At 64.5% G+C, this 20593-nt stretch overlaps 1 protein-coding gene across 1 annotated transcript in view; it reads right to left on the bottom strand.

Annotated features, from left to right (window-relative positions):
• The window catches only part of LOC123348172 (myosin-7), a 38627-nt gene extending 24080 nt beyond the window's left edge, over window positions 1-14547 (bottom strand). Inside the window, exons 1-15 of the mRNA XM_044985612.1 lie at window positions 14412-14547; window positions 13084-13292; window positions 12502-12645; window positions 11701-11857; window positions 11026-11053; window positions 9978-10089; window positions 8875-8967; window positions 8290-8353; window positions 8074-8172; window positions 7291-7394; window positions 7034-7172; window positions 6816-6934; window positions 6262-6411; window positions 5803-5973; window positions 4639-4948 (exon numbers count right to left, since the gene is read on the bottom strand). Coding sequence (XP_044841547.1) covers window positions 4639-4948; window positions 5803-5973; window positions 6262-6411; window positions 6816-6934; window positions 7034-7172; window positions 7291-7394; window positions 8074-8172; window positions 8290-8353; window positions 8875-8967; window positions 9978-10089; window positions 11026-11053; window positions 11701-11857; window positions 12502-12645; window positions 13084-13284 — 1891 coding nt within the window. The 5' untranslated portion in view covers window positions 13285-13292; window positions 14412-14547. The remainder of the gene's footprint in view (window positions 1-4638; window positions 4949-5802; window positions 5974-6261; window positions 6412-6815; window positions 6935-7033; window positions 7173-7290; window positions 7395-8073; window positions 8173-8289; window positions 8354-8874; window positions 8968-9977; window positions 10090-11025; window positions 11054-11700; window positions 11858-12501; window positions 12646-13083; window positions 13293-14411) is intronic.
• Between the last annotated feature and the right edge of the window lie 6046 nt (window positions 14548-20593).

Genomic DNA, 20593 nt, shown 5'->3' on the forward strand with positions numbered 1-20593 from the left:
TTAGAGCGGGGGGGTGGGACTCAGGGGAGTGGGGTCTGGTGGTTAGAGCAGGGGGCTGGGACTCAGGGGAGTGGGGTCTGGTGGTTAGAGCGGGGGGGCTCAGGGGAGTGGGGTCTGGTGGTTAGAGCGGGGGGGGGGACTCAGGGGGGTGGGGTCTGGTGGTTAGAGCGGGGGGCTGGGACTCAGGGGAGTGGGGTCTGGTGGTTAGAGCGGGGGGGTGGGACTCAGGGGAGTGGGGTCTGGTGGTTAGAGCAGGGGCGGGGACTCAGGGGAGGGGGGTCTGGTGGTTAGAGCGGGGGGTGGGACTCAGGGGAGTGGGGTCTGGTGGTTAGAGCTGGGGGGTGGGACTCAGGGGAGTGGGGTCTGGTGGTTAGAGCAGGGGTGGGACTCAGGGGAGTGGGGTCTGGTGGTTAGAGCAGGGGGTGGGACTCAGGGGAGTGGGGTCTGGTGGTTAGAGCGGGGGGCTGGGACTCAGGGGAGTGGGGTCTGGTGGTTAGAGCAGGGGGGGACTCAGGGGAGTGGGGTCTGGTGGTTAGAGCAGGGGGGTGGGACTCAGGGGAGTGGGGTCTGGTGGTTAGAGCAGGGGGCTGGGACTCAGGGGAGTGGGGTCTGGTGGTTCAGAGCGGGGGGGGACTCAGGGGAGTGGGGTCTGGTGGTTAGAGCAGGGGGGTGGGACTCAGGGGAGTGGGGTCTGGTGGTTAGAGCGGGGGGGGGACTCAGGGGAGGGTGGTCTGGTGGTTAGAGCAGGGGGGTGGGACTCAGGGGAGTGGGGTCTGGTGGTTAGAGCAGGGGGTGGGACTCAGGGGAGTGGGGTCTGGTGGTTAGAGCGGGGGGGGGACTCAGGGGAGTGGGGTCTAGTGGTTAGAGCAGGGGGTGGGACTCAGGGGAGTGGGGTCTGGTGGTTAGAGCGGGGGGCTGGGACTCAGGGGAGTGGGGTCTGGTGGTTAGAGCGGGGGTGGGACTCAGGGGAGTGGGGTCTGGTGGTTAGAGCGGGGGGCTGGGACTCAGGGGAGTGGGGTCTGGTGGTTAGAGCGGGGGGGACTCAGGGGAGTGGGGTCTGGTGGTTAGAGCAGGGGCTGGGACTCAGGGGAGTGGGGTCTGGTGGTTAGAGCGGGGGCTGGGACTCAGGGGAGTGGGGTCTGGTGGTTAGAGCAGGGGGTGGGACTCAGGGGAGTGGGGTCTGGTGGTTAGAGCAGGGGTGGGACTCAGGGGTGTGGGGTCTGGTGGTTAGAGCGGGGGGTGGGACTCAGGGGAGTGGGGTCTGGTGGTTAGAGCAGGGGGTGGGACTCAGGGGAGTGGGTCGGGTGGTTTGAGCGGGGGCTGGGACTCAGGGGAGTGGGGTCTGGTGGTTAGAGCGGGGTGGGACTCAGGGGAGTGTGGGGTCTGGTGGTTAGAGCGGGGGTGGGACTCAGGGGAGTGGGGTCTGGTGGTTAGAGCGGGGGGGTGGGACTCAGGGGAGTGGGGTCTGGTGGTTAGAGCGGGGGTGGGACTCAGGGGAGTGGGGTCTGGTGGTTAGAGCAGGGGGCTGGGACTCAGGGGAGTGGGGTCTGGTGGTTAGAGCAGGGGGGTGGGACTCAGGGGAGTGGGGTCTGGTGGTTAGAGCAGGGGGGTGGGACTCAGGGGAGTGGGGTCTGGTGGTTAGAGCGGGGGTGGGACTCAGGGGAGTGGGGTCTGGTGGTTAGAGCGGGGGGTGGGACTCAGGGGAGTGGGGTCTGGTGGTTAGAGCAGGGGCTGGGACTCAGGGGAGTGGGGTCTGGTGGTTAGAGCAGGGGGCTGGGACTCAGGGGAGTGGGGTCTGGTGGTTAGAGCAGGGGGTGGGACTCAGGGGAGTGGGGTCTGGTGGTTAGAGCGGGGGGTGGGACTCAGGGGAGTGGGGTCTGGTGGTTAGAGCGGGGGGTGGGACTCAGGGGAGTGGGGTCTGTTGGTTAGAGCAGGGGGCTGGGACTCAGGGGAGTGGGGTCTGGTGGTTAGAGCGGGGGCTGGGACTCAGGGGAGAGGGGTCTGGTGGTTAGAGCGGGGGCTGGGACTCAGGGGAGTGGGGTCTGGTGGTTAGAGCGGGGGTGGGACTCAGGGGAGTGGGGTCTGGTGGTTAGAGCAGGGGGGTGGGACTCAGGGGAGTGGGGTCTGGTGGTTAGAGCAGGGGGGTGGGACTCAGGGGAGTGGGGTCTGGTGGTTAGAGCAGGGGGGTGGGACTCAGGGGAGTGGGGTCTGGTGGTTAGAGCAGGGGGGGGGGACTCAGGGGAGTGGGGTCTGGTGGTTAGAGCAGGGGGTGGGACTCAGGGGAGTGGGGTCTGGTGGTTAGAGCGGGGGTGGGACTCAGGGGAGTGGGGTCTGGTGGTTAGAGCGGGGGCTGGGACTCAGGGGAGTGGGGTCTGGTGGTTAGAGCGGGGGGGGGACTCAGGGGAGTGGGGTCTGGTGGTTAGAGCAGGGGGCTGGGACTCAGGGGAGTGGGGTCTGGTGGTTAGAGCAGGGGGGTGTCTCACGGGAGTGGGGTCGGGTGTGGATAGAGGGGGCGGGGACGCAGGGGAGTGGGGTCTGGTGGTTAGAGCAGGGGCTGGGACTCAGGGGAGTGGGGTCTGGTGGTTAGAGCAGGGGGGTGGGACTCAGGGGAGTGGGGTCTGGTGGTTAGAGCGGGGGGTGGGACTCAGGGGAGTGGGGTCTGGTGGTTAGAGCAGGGGGGGGACTCAGGGGAGTGGGGTCTGGTGGTTAGAGCGGGGCTGGGACTCAGGGGAGTGGGGTCTGGTGGTTAGAGCGGGGGGGGACTCAGGGGAGTGGGGTCTGGTGGTTAGAGCGGGGGGGGACTCAGGGGAGTGGGGTCTGGTGGTTAGAGCGGGGGCTGGGACTCAGGGGAGTGGGGTCTGGTGGTTAGAGCGGGGTGGGACTCAGGGGAGTGGGGTCTGGTGGTTAGAGCGGGGGGGGGCTGAGGGGTGTGGGGTCTGGTGGTTAGAGCGGGGGGGTGGGACTCAGGGGAGTGGGGTCTGGTGGTTAGAGCGGGGGGGACTCAGGGGAGTGGGGTCTGGTGGTTAGAGCGGGGGGGACTCAGGGGAGTGGGGTCTGGTGGTTAGAGCGGGGGGCTGGGACTCAGGGGAGTGGGGTCTGGTGGTTAGAGCAGGGGGCTGGGACTCAGGGGAGTGGGGTCTGGTGGTTAGAGCAGGGGGTGGGACTCAGGGGAGTGGGGTCTGGTGGTTAGAGCAGGGGTGGGACTCAGGGGAGTGGGGTCTGGTGGTTAGAGCGGGGGGTGGGACTCAGGGGAGTGGGGTCTGGTGGTTAGAGCAGGGGGCTGGGACTCAGGGGAGTGGGGTCTGGTGGTTAGAGCGGGGGGCTGGGACTCAGGGGAGTGGGGTCTGGTGGTTAGAGCAGGGGGCTGGGACTCAGGGGAGTGGGGTCTGGTGGTTAGAGCAGGGGGCTGGGACTCAGGGGAGTGGGGTCTGGTGGTTAGAGCAGGGGGCTGGGACTCAGGGGAGTGGGGTCTGGTGGTTAGAGCGGGGGGGTGGGACTCAGGGGAGTGGGGTCTGGTGGTTAGAGCGGGGGCTGGGACTCAGGGGAGTGGGGTCTGGTGGTTAGAGCGGGGGGCTGGGACTCAGGGGAGTGGGGTCTGGTGGTTAGAGCAGGGGGCTGGGACTCAGGGGAGTGGGGTCTGGTGGTTAGAGCAGGGGGGTGGGACTCAGGGGCGTGGGGTCTGGTGGTTAGAGCGGGGGGCTGGGACTCAGGGGAGTGGGGTCTGGTGGTTAGAGCGGGGGGGTGGGACTCAGGGGAGTGGGGTCTGGTGGTTAGAGCAGGGGGCTGGGACTCAGGGGAGTGGGGTCTGGTGGTTAGAGCAGGGGCTGGGACTCAGGGGAGTGGGGTCTGGTGGTTAGAGCAGGGGTGGGACTCCGGGGCGTGGGGTCTGGTGGTTAGAGCGGGGGGGATGGGACTCAGGGGAGTGGGGTCTGGTGGTTAGAGCGGGGGGCTGGGACTCAGGGGAGTGGGGTCTGGTGGTTAGAGCAGGGGGGCTGGGACTCAGGGGAGTGGGGTCTGGTGGTTAGAGCAGGGGGCTGGGACTCAGGGGAGTGGGGTCTGGTGGTTAGAGCGGGGGTGGGACTCAGGGGAGTGGGGTCTGGTGGTTAGAGCGGGGGGTGGGACTCAGGGGAGTGGGGTCTAGTGGTTAAACAAGGGGGTGTGACTCAGGGGAGTGGGGTCTAGTGGTTAGAGCAGGGGGCTGGGACTCAGGGGAGTGGGGTCTGGTGGTTAGAGCAGGGGGGCTGGGACTCAGGGGAGTGGGGTCTGGTGGTTAGAGCGGGGGCTGGGACTCAGGGGAGTGGGGTCTGGTGGTTAGAGCGGGGGGTGGGACTCAGGGGAGTGGGGTCTGGTGGTTAGAGCGGGGGGTGGGACTCAGGGGAGTGGGGTCTGGTGGTTAGAGCAGGGGGGCTGGGACTCAGGGGAGTGGGGTCTGGTGGTTAGAGCGGGGGATGGGACTCAGGGGAGTGGGGTCTGGTGGTTAGAGCGGGGGGTGGGACTCAGGGGAGTGGGGTCTAGTGGTTAGAGCGGGGGGTGGGACTCAGGGGAGTGGGGTCTAGTGGTTAGAGCGGGGATGGGACTCAGGGGAGTGGGGTCTGGTGGTTAGAGCGGGGGGTGGGACTCAGGGGAGAGGGGTCTTACCTGCATCAGTCCCCGCATAGTTGGCGAAGAGGAGGGAAAGCAGTTTGAGGGCGGATTTCTGGTAGAGCCCCACCACGGTCTCATTGAGCGGGTCCTTGTTCTTCTGCAGCCAGCCCATGATGTTGTAGTCCACCGTGCCGGCATAGTGCATGAGGGAGAAATGCGCCTCCGGCTTCCCCTTGATGTTCCGTGGCTTGCCGAAGTTCCCTGACTTGCCCAGGTGGTTGTCGTAGAGCTTGGCCTTGAAGGTCATGTCCGTCGCCTTGGGGAACATGCACTCCTCCTCCAGGATGGACATGATGCCCATGGGCTGCAGGACAGAGACAACGAGGAGTCACCACAGGCATACAGCAAAGGATTAAGGCTGCCTCTCTACCCTTAATTCTGCCCCTCATAAGAGACAACTTCAATTCTGTGATCATGTGCTGTGTTCCCACAGAACCCTGCCTCCTTCAGCGCCTGGCATGGACTGAACCAGGGCTGTGTCTGCCAGATCCTGCCTCACGTGCTGCGTGAGTTGCAAAGCATGGAGTGAATGAGGCAGGGGCTGCAGGAACAGAAAGGCTGGTCTTGGAGATAAGCAGCTTAATGCTGCCCCAGGGAATTAGATTCTCTTCCTGCCCAATTCTTGTGGGCCCTGCTTCAGTGTCCAGAGTGCTCCGAGCTCTGACCTGGAAACTGACATTGTAACGGACATGATGTGGCTGTGGAAAAGGCCAACGCTGTCCTATGGCTTGTCAGGACAGGTTTCTCCAGGAGACATAGGGAGGTTTTAATGCCATTGGACAAGGCACTGGCAAAACCCCATCTGGGATCCGGTGTGCAATTCCAGTCACCTGTTCCAGAAAGAAGGGCTGCTGGGACAATCAGGGGAACGGAGAGCAGGTCTTATGGGAGGCGAATGAAAGAGCTGGGCCTGTTTAGCGTCAAACACAGGCTGAGAGGGGATCTGGGTGCTCAATGAATACATTGTGGGAGGGAGACACCAGGGAGGGAGAAGAGCTGATGAAGTGAAAGGAGAACATCGGCACAAGAGCAAAATGGGATGAACTGGCCAGGGATCAGCCGAGGCTGGAAATGAGAAGCAAAACCGGACTGCAGACCCTACTCCAGCAGCCAGAACGGAGGCATGGAGGGTTGTGATGGAGTGGCGTTGGGAGGTACCTTCTCGATAAGGTCTATGCAGGCCTGCAGGTCCATGCCAAAGTCAATGAACACCCACTCGATCCCCTCTTTCTTGTACTCCTCCTGCTCCAGCACGAACATGTGGTGGTTGAAGAACTGCTGCAGCTTCTCGTTGGTGAAGTTGATGCAGAGCTGCTCAAAGCTGTTGAACTGGGGAGGAGGTTGGGGAACAAGAGACGAGTGAGAACAAAAAGTGCCCCCTGCTATGGTGAGAGCATAGAGGCATCTGGGGAAGACATACCAGAGTGTAACTGTGCCTACCAGGTGGTGCTTTTCTATAGAGCCACCTAATGGAGGAAGGGAGGAACTGCACCACAATCAGCAGTCCCTACAGCACCCTCTGCTGGGAGAGGCTGGAGCTGGAGAAGCCAGGAACTCCCCCATAGCCAGTGCCCTGCCCTGCTCCCTACAGTACCCCCTGCTGGGGGAATCACTTACATCGAAGATCTCAAAGCCAGCAATGTCCAGCACGCCAATGAAATATTGACGCGGCTGCTTCGTCTCAAGCGTGTTGTTGATCCTGGTCACCATCCAGCCGAACATCTTCTCATACACGGACTTGGCCAGGGCTCCTACAGCATAAGATACCTGGAGGATGACAAATGACCTGGTTACCTATTGCTCTTGCAGGCTGGGAGGATGAATCCCAGGCCTGGTGGTCCCTGAGTATGGATCCCCGCACTCTGGGCTGAACTCATGAGACCCATTTCCAATCACCCAGGCTCAATTCAGGTGAAAGCAAGAATGAGAAACAGGGAAGAAACAGTGAAATGTAGAAAGAAATGAAGCAGTGAGAGAAGGAGAAACACGCAAAGTAAAAGAATAAAAGAAAGAAAAACATTGGAAGAAACCGAGACAGAAAGAACGGTAAAGTGGAGGAAATAAAAGAAAGAATGAGACACAAAGAAAGAGTGAAAGAAAAAATAAGACAGAAAGAGGAGAGGAAAGAAGGAGTGAAAAAGAAGGAAGGAAGGAAGGAAGCGGGTTCTCACCTGCTGGACGGTCTGCCCCTTGGTCACATACTCGTTTCCCACCTTGACCCGTGGGTGAACAAGCCCCTTCAGTAGATCTGACGAGTTCAACCCCATCAGGTAGGCGGATTTGTCCGCCTCTGGAAAAGCAAAGGAGACAATGTTCATCTTCCATTCCCCCAGCCCTGGGCATGACCAATCCCCACCCTGCATTGGCCCTGGTCATCACCAGTGCCCACCCTCAGTGCCGTCGGGCTCGGCCTGCTCCTCGCGCTGCTTCTGCTTGAACTTCATGTTCCCGAAGTGCATGATGGCGCCCGTCAGCTTGTACAAGGAGTTCTTCTCCTCCTGGGTGAAGCCCAAGATGTCAAAGGCGCTCTGTGTTGGGAGGGACAAAAGGTCAAGGCTTCCGACTGAGGAAGAGGCAGCAATGGCTTCCCAGCCAGTGGTCCCTCAAGAGTCTTCCTGGTCCCCTGCTGGCCCTGGCTATACTCACATCGGTGGCTATCAACTCATCAGCGTCATCAATGGAAGACACCGTTGTCTCTCCTTGGGAGATGAAGGCGTAGTCATATGGGTTGTTGGTCACCAGCATCATGTCTGCAGAGGGAAGCTGATAGGTTACGGATGGACACACGACCCTTGTCTATATGACTCATGTGTGCAACTCAACTTAGTGAAAGAGTGAGGATGCCACTCAACCAAAACCAGCTCAGCAAGCAAAGATCAAGGACTTGGGGCCACCCAGTTCAATTCCTCAAGACCTGAAGTCACTCTACCCAACATGAGTCAACTCACCCAGACTCAACAGGACTTGAGGACACTGAATTCAGCTCTTCTGGATTTGAGGATCTCAGCCAGACTTGAAGATGCTAATTCAATCTAACAAGACTGGAGGCCACGCAACTCAACAAGATTTGATGCCTTTAAACATACTAAGATGTGCGAATGCTCAGCTCATGTCAAATCAACACGACATAAGGTCACTCCACTCTACTTGCAAGACTCAAGGGAACTCAGTTTAAGGATACTAGAGTTCATCATCTCACTGAGACTGGAAGGGATTCAATGCAAGGATACTAGAGTCACTCCACTTGACTCAGACTCAAGGGAGCTCAACTTTACCTAAGGATACTAGTCCAGTCACCTTAACAAGCTTTGTGGACACACCACTCAGCTCATGAAGACGTGAAGCTACTCAGCTAGACACACTCACGTAGACATGAGGCTGTTCACTACAGCCCAAGCACAATCTGCCTGGGTTGCTGAAGATTCTCACCCAGGAGTTCTGGCTTCTTGTTGGACAGGATCTGGTAGTAGATGTGATAGCTCCTCTCAGATTTAAGCTGGAAGATGACCCGGGATTTTTCCAGGAGATCTGAGGGGAAGGGGGAAAGAGTGGGTTAGAGAAAAGATGTGGGGAGAGGCAGAGAGGAAGCATAAACCCATGAGGCATGGGATGGAGGCAGAGAACATTGACATTCAGCACACTCACAGGTCTCTATATCAGCTGAAGCCAACTTCCCCGTCGCCCCAAAATGAATCCGGATGAATTTACCCTAGAGAGGGAGGGAGAATGCTCAGGATTAGGGGCTAGTACAGCAGGGATAGCCCCCAGACTCCAAATACAGACCCCTTCCCCCGACTCCCACACAGCCCCACAACCTTCTTCCCCACAGCCACTCATCCCACACATGGCCCTTCAGACCTCAATCCCCGTAGACAGACACTGAGACTTCTCCCCCAGATCTCCCACCTGACAGACAGCCCCACAATCTCCGTCCCTATAGATTCTCCCATCCCAGACACTCCCTTCAGAGTCCCAAACTCCATAGACAGTCCCATAGATCCCTCCCCCAAAGACACCTCCACCCCACATACAACCACACAGACCTCTCTCCCCAGACATACAACCACACAACCTCTTTCCACCCCAACCCCACCCCATAACCTCCTCCACCAACCCCCACATCTGCAACAACAGCCCCATGGCTTCCTTCTCCAGAGTTCCCACCCCAGACACAGCCCCACATACCCCTCTCCCAGCTCTCCACCTCCACCCCAATTCCAGGATACTCACGAATCGGGACGAGTTGTCGTTCCTCACAGTCTTGGCATTGCCAAAGGCCTCCAGGGCAGGGTTGGCCTGGATGATTTGATCCTCCAAGGTCCCCTGAAGGAGAAGCATCATACAGTTGAGGGAAAAGGAAAAGGAAATAATTAGAGGGCAGAAAGGGAGGAGCGAGACAGAGAATGGGCCATGGGAAGAATGAGAGATAGATGGATGGACATACGGACATATGTGAGGATGGACAGACAGACAGGGGGATGGATGGATGGGTGAACAGATATAGGAATGGGATAGATAGGTGGGTACAGAGATGGAGGGATGGGGATGGATGGATGGTAGCAGATAAATCAGGGATTGGCAACCTTTGGCATGCGGCCCGCCAAGGTAAGCACCTTGGCGGGCTGGGCCGATTTGTTTACCTGCCGCATTTATCTACATGTCCACAGGTTTGGCCGATCGCAGCTTCCACTGGCTGCGGTTCGCCACTCCAGGCCAATGGGGGCTGTGGGAAACAGCGCAGGCTGAGGGATGTGCTGGCCGCCCTTCCCGCAGCCCCCATTGGCCTGGAGCAGCAAACCGCGGCCAGTGGGAGCCGCAATCGGCCGAACCTGCGGATGCAGCAGGTAAACACACCGGCCCAGCCCGCCAGGGTGCTTACCTTGGCGGCCGTGTGCCAGAGGTTGCCGACTCCTGAGATAAACACAAGGCCAGGGATGGACAGATGGACATGGGGGTGGGCACAGGTGGATGGACATGGGGTGGGCACAGGTGGATGGACATGGGGGTGGACAGATGGATATGGGGATGGGCACAGGTGGATGGACATGGGGGTGGACAGATGGATATGGGGGTGGGCACAGGTGGATGGACATGGGGTGGGCACAGGTGGATGGACATGGGGGTGGGCACAGGTGGATGGACATGGGGTGGGCACAGGTGGATGGACATGGGGATGGGCACAGGTGGATGGACATGGGGTGGGCACAGGTGGATGGACATGGGGGTGGGCACAGGTGGATGGACATGGGGTGGGCACAGGTGGATGGACATGGGGTGGGCACAGGTGGATGGACATGGGGATGGATACAGGCACAGATGGGTGGAGGCCACACCTTGCTCTTGTCCACCTGCTCCTTCTTGCTGCGGTCACTGATGGCCGCGATGACGGCAAAGTACTGAATGACCCGCTTGGTGTTCACGGTCTTCCCCGCCCCAGATTCTCCGCTAGGGGACAGGAGGAGAGAGAGTGAGACACAGCCCCTCCTGCCTGTGCCCCACCCAGCCCGAGCCAGGGCCGCCCAGAGGATTCCGGGGGCCTGGGGTCTTCGGCGGTGGGGGGCCCTTCCGTTCCGGGACCCGCTGCCGAAGTGCTCCGAAGACCCGCAGCAGGGCCCCCCCTGCCGCCGAATTACCGCCGAAGCGGGACCCGCCGCCAAAGCGCAGCCCGGTCTTCGGCGGTAATTCGGCGGCGGGGACCTCCCGCCGCGGGTCTTCGGGGCGATTCGGCGGCGGGTCCCGGAAGGGAAGGGCCCCCCGCCGCCGAATTACCGCCAAAGACCGAGCTGCACTTCGGCGGCGGGTCCCGCTCCGTCTTCGGCAGTAATTCGCCGGCCGGGGGTCCTTCCGCCCCGGAGCGGAAGGACCCCCCCACCCCGCCGGCGAAGACCGGGAGCGGCAGAAGCTCCTGCGCCCGGCCCCGCGAGAGTTTTCCGGGCCCCCCCGGAGCGAGTGAAGGACCCCGCTCCAGGGGCCCCGAAAAACTCTGGTGGGGGCCCCTGCTGGGCCCGGGGCCTGGGGCAAATTGCCCCTCTTGCCCCCCCCTCTGGGCGGCCCTGGCCCGAGCGCTGGAGAAGCAGGAAGACTCCATGCAGAATTCAGGAGTCAGGACTTAAGAGAGGGGGCGGGGCTTCAGAATTCAGCGAGGGGGCGGGGCTTCAGAATTCAGCGAGGGGGCGGGGCTTCAGAATTCAGCGAGGGGGCGGGGAGGTTAAAACTTTAGTCGGTGGGGCTAAGACTTGAAGAGTTGGGGCTACAATACAAGAAGGGTTAAAACTTTGGGGGGCAGGATCAGACTTCAAGGGGGCTGTTAAAGGTTTTGGGGTGCAGTGATTTTGCGGGGGGATGAGGGGTCGAGAGAGGGAGGGATGGGGTGACACTCACGTGATGAGGATTGACTGGTTCTCCCGATCTGGAAAGAAGAAGGGGAGGAGAAGCAGCATGAGGTGGATAGAAGCTACCTAGCCCCATCCTGCCCACCCCAGGGTGCCCCCCACCCCAGATCAGAGTGGACGTCCTTTACCCATCCACATGTGCTGGTAGGCAGAGAGGGAAAGGAAGCCGTGGGATAGGTGTGCAGGTTAGGGGTTTATGCTTAGGGGTATAGTTAGGGCTAGAGACGATGTTTAGGGTTAGGGGTATAATTAGGGTTAAGCTTATGGATAGGAGTATAGTTAAGGTTAGGTTTATATTTATGGCTATGGCTGGAGTAGAATTAAGGTTAAGGTTATATTTATGGTTATGGTTAGGGGTATAGTTAAGGATAGGGTTATAGCTGGGGTAGAGTTAAGGTTAGGGTTATATTTATGGTTATGGTTAGGGGTATAGTTAAGGATAGGGTTATAGCTGGGGTAGAGTTAAGGTTAGGGTTCTATTTGTGGTTATGGTTAGGGGTATAGTTAAGGATAGGGTTATAGCTGGGGTAGAGTTAAGGTTAGGGTTATATTTATGGTTATGGTTAGGGGTATAGTTAAGGATAGGGTTATAGCTGGGGTAGAGTTAAGGTTAGGGTTCTATTTATGGTTAGGACTATAGTTAAGGATAGGGTTAGGTCCCTACCCGTCAGCATGTTCTGGTAGGCGTTGTCAGAGATGGAGAAGATGTGGGGTGGGGCTTCGCTTCTCTTCTTGCCCCTGTAGGCGCCTACCACCTCCGCGTTATAGACTGGCAACCACTTGTAGGGATTGACCGTCACGCAGAACAGCCCCGAGTAGGTCTGGAGAGGGGGAATGGGATGGGGGGGAGGCCGGAGAATGGGAAGATAATGGAGATGATGCCTCTCCCCGTCCCCCGTGATCCAAGAAAGGAGAAAATGACACCACCCAACCTCCATCTAGAAGAAGAGATAATGCCACCCAATCCCAGTCTAGCAGGAGAGGAAACCCCCACCAGTACGGAATGACACTAACATCCTTAATCTAGAAGCGGAGCGGAAGCCCCTCCTCCAGAATTGCTCTACCACCAACCCCCCATCTAGACGAGACATTGAGTTTCTGCTCTAAAATGGCTCCAATGCCCCTGACCTAAAACAGTGAATGAGTTTCTGTTCTAGAACGGCTCTAAACTAGAAGATGGAGAGTGTCCTCAACCCTTGACCCCTCTGATCTAGAAGATGGACTGATGTGCTGACGTAGAATGGCTCTAAACAGAGCCATTGGATGGGGAACCGCTCCAAACGCCCCTGATCTAGAACGGCCGGCTCCAGAACGGCTCTAGATGTAGAGCCCCCAGAAATACTGCAGCCCCGACGCAGGGGTGGGTCGCGTGGAGGTCTGGGTATTTTGTCCCTCGCCCCAGGGGGGAGGCCGGGGATGGGAAGCTGGCAGAGCCCAGCAGGGGGCACCCCCCACCCAGACTCACGTAGATCATCCAGGCGGCGTATCGCTCCTTGAGGTTGTACAGCACGGCCGGCTCGTGCAGGAACGTCAGCATGGCCATGTCCTCGATCTTGTCGAACTTTGGCGGGTTCTGCTGCATGATCTGATCCTCCTTCACCGTCACCGTCTGCAGGGACACCCCCAACACACACACCGAGAGAGCCCCGGGCGGCGTTAGCGCGGGGGACCCTGGTGCAAAGAGGAGGGCTGGGGAGGTGGGTGCCGTCTGGGGCAGGCAGCCCCCAGAGGAACCGGGATCAGCCTCCAGGGGGCACTGTAGGAGTGGGAGGGGCTAGAGGAGTTTGGGGGGCCCGAGATGAACTCATGAGGGGCGGGGGCTGGAGGGGGGGTTCCTGGAGGAGGAGGAGGAGGTGGGGTCACTTTGGGGGTGTGGGGGAGGAGCAGCCACCCCTTCGTGAACGGGGGGCCCAGGAGGCACTGGGGGGCACCATGGAGGATGGCGTCTGGAGCCTGGGGGGGACGCCGTGACACTGGGGGGGGGCAGTTGAGAGCTGTGTGGATGGGGCTGTCTGGGGCACCCCCCCCCACACCCCCTCCCCCGCACCTGGCCGTTCTCGGTCTCGGCGGTGATCTTGCCACCCTCCCGGGAGAGGATCTTGGCCTTGACAAACTCCTCCTTGGTGTCCGGCACGAAGATGTCCTTCTTCAGGTCGAAGGGCCGGGTCTGCGCCTCGAGCCGCAGCTTGTCCGACTGGCGCAGGTAGGGGGCGGCGGCCCCGAACTCGGCCATCTCTGCGTCCGGCATGGCGGGCTCTGCGGGCGGCAGCGGGCGGTGGGCGACCCAGGCCCCTGCCCAGCCGGGATTCGAACCCACAACCCTGGGGTGCTGTAGTTCCCCGACAGAGCGCGAGGGGCAGAAACCCCCCACCCCGAGCATCCCCTGGGGGAGCTGGACTAGGTGGGGTGCACTTCCTGCAGCTGCCACCAAGGCGCAGCAATCGCCTCTTGCTGAGGGGCCTCTGTATAACCAGCCCGTGTCCCACCCCAGAGCCAGCCGCATCTCAGCACCGGGCGAGGGGTCCCCGTATAACCAGCCCCCACCCCAGAGCCAGCCGCATCTCAGCACCGGGCGAGGGGTCCCCGTATAACCAGCCCCCACCCCAGAGCCAGCCGCAACTCAGCACCGGGCGAGGGGTCCCCGTATAACCAGCCCGTGTCCCACCCCAGAGCCAGCCGCATCTCAGCGCCGGGCGAGGGGTCCCTGTATAACCAGCCCGTGTCCCACCCCAGAGCCAGCCGCATCTCAGCGCCGGGCGAGGGGTCCCCGTATAACCAGCCCGTGTCCCACCCCAGAGCCAGCCGCATCTCAGCACCGGGCGAGGGGTCCCCGTGTAACCAGCCCCCACCCCAGAGCCAGCCGCATCTCAGCGCCGGGCGAGGGGTCCCTGTATAACCAGCCCGTGTCCCACCCCAGAGCCAGCCGCATCTCAGCACCGGGCGAGGGGTCCCCGTATAACCAGCCCGTGTCCCACCCCAGAGCCAGCCGCATCTCAGCGCCGGGCGAGGGGTCCCCGTATAACCAGCCCGTGTCCCACCCCAGAGCCAGCCGCATCTCACCACCGGGCGAGGGGTCCCTGTATAACCAGCCCGTGTCCCCCCCCAGAGCCAGCCGCATCTCAGCACTGGGCGAGGGGTCCCCGTATAACCAGCCCCCACCCCAGAGCCAGCCGCATCTCAGCACCAGGCGAGGGGTCCCCGTGTAACCAGCCCCCACCCCAGAGCCAGCCGCATCTCAGCGCCGGGCGAGGGGTCCCCGTGTAACCAGCCCCCACCCCAGAGCCAGCCGCATCTCAGCACCGGGCGAGGGGTCCCCGTGTAACCAGCCCCCCGCCCATTGCCCCCCTCCCCCGATGGGCTGCATTTCGGCGCTACCTTTGCTTTTCCTCTGACGATCCGACGGGGGAAGAACGAGCTGGGCTGGGCTGGGCTGGGCTGGGCTGGGCTGGCTGCCACGGGTCTGGAGTCCTGTAAGGCAGAGGGAGCAGGTCAGAGAGGAGCCCAGGGCCGCCCGGGGGGCGGGGCAAGTGGGGCAATTTGCCCCAGGCTCCGGGCCCTGCAGGGGCCCCCACGAGAGTTTTTTGGGGCCCCTGGAGCAGGGTCCTTCACTCGCTGTGGGGGCCCCGAAAAACTCTCGTGGGTCCTGGGTCCCCGGAGCGTCTTCCGCTCCGGGTCTTTGGTGGCAATTCAGCGGCAGGGGGTCCTTCCACCCCGGAGTGCCCCGGAGACCCGCGGCGGGGGGTCCTTCCGCCCCGGAGTGCCCCGGAGACCCGCGGCGGGGGGTCCTTCCGCCCCAAAGTGCCCCGGAGACCCGCGGCGGGGGGTCCTTCCGCCCCGGAGTGCCCCGGAGACCCGCGGCGGGGGGTCCTTCCGCCCCGGAGTGCCCCGGAGACCCGCGGCGGGGGGTCCTTCTGCCCCGGAGTGCCCCGGAGACCCGCGGCGGGGGGTCCTTCCGCCCCGGAGTGCCCCGGAGACCCACGGCGGGGGGCCCTTCCGCCCCGGAGTGCCCCAAAGACCCACGGCGGGGGGTCCTTCCGCCCCGGAGTGCCCCGGAGACCCGCGGCGGGGGGTCCTTCCGCCCCCGAGTGCCCCGGAGACCCGCGGCGGGGGGTCCTTCCGCCCCCGAGTGCCCCGGAGACCCACGGCGGGGGGTCCTTCCGCCCCCGAGTGCCCCGGAGACCCGCGGCGGGGGGTCCTTCCGCCCCCGAGTGCCCCGGAGACCCGCGGCGGGGGGTCCTTCCGCCCCGGAGTGCCCCGAAGACCCGCGGCGGGGGGTCCTTCCGCCCCGGAGTGCCCCGGAGACCCGCGGCGGGGGGTCCTTCCGCCCCGGAGTGCCCCGGAGACCCGCGGCGGGGGGTCCTTCCGCCCCGGAGTGCCCCGGAGACCCACGGCGGGGGGTCCTTCCGCCCCGGAGTGCCCCGGAGACCCACGGCGGGGGGGGTCCTTCCACCCCCGAGTGCCCCGGAGACCCCCTGCCGCCAAAGAGCCCAGGCCCCCCGAATGCTCTGGGCAGCCCAGGAGGAGCCAGGGATGCCCCCAGAGGGGCCCAGACCCCCACGCCACACCCCACACCCACCATTCAGGTGAGACCCCCTCCCCCACAGGGCAGGGCCCAGCCCCACCAGGAGGGGGCGCACACACACACACACACACACAATGACACACACACACAACCTCTCAGCCCCCGCACAACCCAGCCCCCCCTTCAATCTCACCCCAACTCCCCCTCCCTATTCCAACACCGCAGAGCCCCCACCCCCTTCTTCCCAAATTCCCCAGGGAGCCCCCCATCAGCCCCCTCCAACTCCTCATCCCACCCCCTGGGGACCCCTCAAGCCCCCATCCCCCTCCATCCCCTGGGGACCCCCCATCAGCCCCATAACACCGCGGGCACCTCCAGCCCTTCCCCCCGTGCTCCCCACTCACAGGCACCCCCCGTGCCCCCATTCCTCAGGGAGCAGCCCCCCAGCAGAGCCCAGGGCTGCCTACCTCACAGCGACACAAGCGGGGGCTGTGGAGGGGCGGCCGAGGCGGGTTCCCCGTTATGTAGCCCGCGCCCCGCCCCGGCTGGCCTCCCGCCCGTGTGGCCACAGCCCCCCCGGAACAATTGGAAGCTCTCGTCATTGTCCTGGAACGATGAAGAATGGGAACAGGTTCGGGGCGGGGGAGGGGGCCGCAGGGTTGGGATTCCAGAGCGGAAGGACAGAGGGTCCCAGGGGAGGCGGGACAGGAACACGGACACCCCATTACGCCAGCCCCCCTCAATCCCACCCTGCACCCCCGCTAGCCCGGCCCTGCCGGTGCCCCTCACTCCCGACCCGCAGCCCCGAGCCCCCCTCAATCCCACCCTGCACCCCCGCTAGCCCGGCCCTGCCGGTGCCCCTCACTCCCGACCCGCAGCCCCGAGCCCCCCTCAATCCCACCCTGCACCCCCGCTAGCCCGGCCCTGCCGGTGCCCCTCACTCCCGACCCGCAGCCCCGAGCCCCCCTCAATCCCACCCTGCACCCCCGCTAGCCCGGCCCTGCCGGTGCCCCTCACTCCCGACCCGCAGCCCCGAGCCCCCCTCAATCCCACCCTGCACCCCCGCTAGCCCGGCCCTGCCGGTGCCCCTCACTCCCGACCCGCAGCCCCGAGCCCCCCTCAATCCCACCCTGCACCCCCGCTAGCCCGGCTCTGCCGGTGCCCCTCACTCCCGACCCGCAGCCCCCAGCCCCCCTCAATCCCACCCTGCACCCCCGCTAGCCCGGCCCTGCCGGTGCCCCACACTCCCGACCCGCAGCCCCCGGTGCCCCTCAATCCCACCCTGCACCCCCGCTAGCCCGGCTCTGCCGGTGCCCCTCACTCCCGACCCGCAGCCCCCAGCCCCCCTCAATCCCACCCTGCACCCCCGCTAGCCCGGCCCTGCCGGTGCCCCTCACTCCCGACCCGCAGCCCCCGGCCCCCCTCAATCCCACCCTGCACCCCCGCTAGCCCGGCTCTGCCGGTGCCCCTCACTCCCGACCCGCAGCCCCCAGCCCCCCTCAATCCCACCCTGCACCCCCGCTAGCCCGGCTCTGCCGGTGCCCCTCACTCCAGACCCGCAGCCCCAAGCCCCCCTCAATCCCACCCTGCACCCCCACTAGCCCGGCACTGCCGGTGCCCCTCACTCCAGACCCGCAGCCCCCAGCCCCCCTCAATCCCACCCTGCACCCCCGCTAGCCCGGCTCTGCCAGTGCCCCTCATTCCCGACCCGCAGCCCCCAGCCCCCCTCAATCCCACCCTGCACCCCCGCTAGCCCGGCCCTGCCAGTGCCCCTCATTCCCGACCCGCAGCCCCCGGCCCCCCTCAATCCCACCCTGCACCCCCGCTAGGCCGTCACTGCCGGTGCCCCTCACTCCCGACACCAATCCCCCAGCCCCCCTCAATCCCACCCTGCACCCCCGCTAGCCCGGCTCTGCCGGTGCCCCTCACTCCCGACCCCCAGCCCCCAGCCCCGCTCTCTCCCACCCTGCACCCCCGCTAGCGCGGCTCTGCCGGTGCCCCTCACTCCCGACCCGCAGCCCCCGGTCCCCCTCAATCCCACCCTGCACCCCCGCTAGCCTGGCCCTGCCGGTGCCCCTCACTCCCGACCCGCAGCCCCCGGTGCCCCTCAATCCCACCCTGCACCCCCGCTAGCCTGGCCCTGCCGCTGCCCCTCACTCCCGACTCGCAGCCCCCGGCCCCCCTCAATCCCACCCTGCACCCCCGCTAGCCCGGCTCTGCTGGTGCCCCTCACTCCCGACCCGCAGCCCCCTGCTAGCCCAGCCCTGCCCCCACAGCCCTGCCGGTGCCCCTCACTCCCGACCCGCAGCCCCCGGCCCCCCTCAATCCCACCCTGCACCCCCACTAGCCCGGCCCTGCCAGTGCCCCTCACTCCCGACCCGCAGCCCCCTGCTAGCCCGGCCCTGCCCCCCCAGCTCTGCTGGTGCCCCTCATTCCCAACCCGCGGCCCCCAGCCCTCCTCAATCCCACCCTGCACCCCGCTAGCCCGGCTCTGCCGGTGCCCCTCACTCCCGACCCGCAGCCCCCTGCTAGCCCGGCCCTGCTCCCCCAGCTCTGCTGGTGCCCCTCATTCCCAACCCGCGGCCCCCAGCCCTCCTCAATCCCACCCTGCAACCCTGCTAGCCCGGCTCTGCTGGTGCCCCTCATTCCCGACCCGCAGCCCCCGGCACCCCTCAATCCCACCCTGCACCCCCGCTAGCCCCGCTCTGCCGGTGCCCCTCACTCCCGACCCGCAGCCCCCTGCTAGCCCGGCTCTGCCGGTGCCCCTCACTCCCGACCCACAGCCCCCAGCCCCCCTCAATCCCACCCTGCACCCCGCTAGCCCGGCCCTGCCGGTGCCCCTCACTCCCGACCCGCAGCCCCCTGCTAGCCCGGCCCTGCCCCCCCAGCCCTGCCGGTGCCCCTCACTCCCGACCCGCAGCCCCCCTCAATCCCACCCTGCACCCCCGCTAGCCCGGCCCTGCCGGTGCCCCTCACTCCCGACCCGCAGCCCCTGCCAGCCCCGCCCTGGGCTCCCCCGCAGGTGGCCAGGGTGGTAACATCCCACGTGGTTGTTCTGGGATGGGGGGGGCAGTGAGGGCTCTTGGTTGGTCCTGTATCAGCATCAGGAATATTATGGGATTGTGCCTGAGTGCTCAAGTTTCCATGGAAACGTATCTCCATAAAGATCTACCCTATCCTGGGCTCTCACAACAAAGCCCAGAACTGGGCGCCAGGACTCCTGGGTTCCAGGCCGGGCTCTGGGAGGGGAGTGGGGTCTAGTGGTTAGAGTGGGGGGGGGCTGGGCACCAGGACTCCTGGGTTCCAGGCCGGGCTCTGGGAGGGGAGTGGGGTCTGGTGGTTAGAGTGGGGGGGGTGGGGCTAGGCACCAGGACTCCTGGGTTCCAGGCTGGGCTCTGGCAGGGGAGTGGGGTCTAGTGGTTAGAGGGGGGGGCTGGGAGCCAGGACGCCTGGGTTCCAGGCCGGGCTCTGGGAGGGGAGTGGGGTCTAGTGGTTAGAGGGGGGGGCAGGGCACCAGGACGCCTGGGTTCCAGGCCGGGCTCTGGGAGTGGGGTCTAGTGCAGGGTTTCTCAAACAGGGGTGGCTGCTTGTGCAGGGAAAGCCCCTGGCAGGCCGGGCTGGTTTGTTTTGTCCGCAGGGCCGGCCGATCGCGGCTCCCACTGGCCGCGGGTCGCTGCGCTGGGCCGATGGGAGCTGCTGGACGCGGCGGCCAGTAAGTCCCTTGGTCTGCGCCACGTCCCGCAGCTCCCATTGGCCCGGAGCAGTGATTCACAGCCAGTGGGAGCCGCGATCGGCCAGCCCTGCGGACGGGGCAGGTAAACACACCGGCCTGGCCCGCCTGGGGCTTTCCCTGCACAAGCAGCCACCCCAGTTGGAGAAACCCTGCTCTAGTGGGGGGGGTGGGGGCTGGGCGCCAGGACGCCTGGGTTCCAGGCCGGGCTCTGGGAGGGGAGTGGGGTCTAGTGGTTAGAGCATGGGGGGCTGGGCGCCAGGACTCCTGGGTTCCAGGCTGGGCTCTGGGAGGGGAGTGGGGTCTAGTGGTTAGAGCAGAGGGGGCTGGGCGCCAGGACTCCTGGGTCCAAGGCCGGGTTCTGGGAGGGGAGTGGGGTCTAGTGGTTAGAGCAGAGGGGGCTGGGCGCCAGGACTCCTGGGTCCCAGGCCGGGTTCTGGGAGGGGAGTGGGGTCCAGTGGTTAGAGTGGGGGGGGTTGGGCACCAGGACTCCTGGGTCCCAGGCTGGGCTCTGGGAGGGGAGTGGGGTCTAGTGGTTAGAGCAGAGGGGGCTGGGCGCCAGGACTCCTGGGTCCAAGGCCGGATTCTGGGAGGGGAGTGGGGTCTAGTGGTTAGAGTGGGGGGGGGCTGGGCACCAGGACTCCTGGGTCCCAGGCCGGGTTCTGGGAGGGGAGTGGGGTCTAGTGGTTAGAGCAGAGGGGGCTGGGCGCCAGGACTCCTGGGTCCCAGGCCGGGTTCTGGGAGGGGAGTGGGGTCTAGTGGTTAGAGCATGGGGGGGGGGGTTCCCCCCCTGCAGTGTGACCTGCTCCCTCCCCCGCGCCGCGCTCAGACAGACACCAGGCAGGTGGCGGCCGGGCCGGGCCGGGCCGGGAGCCAGGCCGGGAGCAGGTGTCCGGCCGGAATCCGGGCGCGTGGCTCTGGGCACGCAGGGGGCAGGGTGCCAAGCGCGGGGGGGGGGGTCCCGGCATTAACCCTGCACCCGCTGGAGACCCCCCAGCACCCCTGGGCCTTGGGCCCCACCCGCTCCGGCCCGCGGGCGCTTGGCCAGAGCGGGACCCGGGACGAGCCAAGGGGGCGACAGGCAGCGAGTGCGGAACCGTGAGCCAGGGAGGGAGGGGGATTTTCCTTCCTCCGCCCCCTCCCCCGCTCCCCCCCGCCCCTCCTTCCTCTGCCCCCTCCCCCCCCCGCTTTCTGCCCCTTTCCTTTGTGCACTCGCTCCCCGCCCCCCCCCGCTCTGTCTCTGCCTTTTTCTTCCCCCTCCCTCCCTCCCACCAGTGTAATTTTAGCCTCCTAGATGCCAAGGCC

The sequence above is a fragment of the Mauremys mutica genome, chromosome 13 (assembly GCF_020497125.1).
Source record: "Mauremys mutica isolate MM-2020 ecotype Southern chromosome 13, ASM2049712v1, whole genome shotgun sequence".
NCBI lineage: Eukaryota > Metazoa > Chordata > Testudines > Geoemydidae > Mauremys > Mauremys mutica.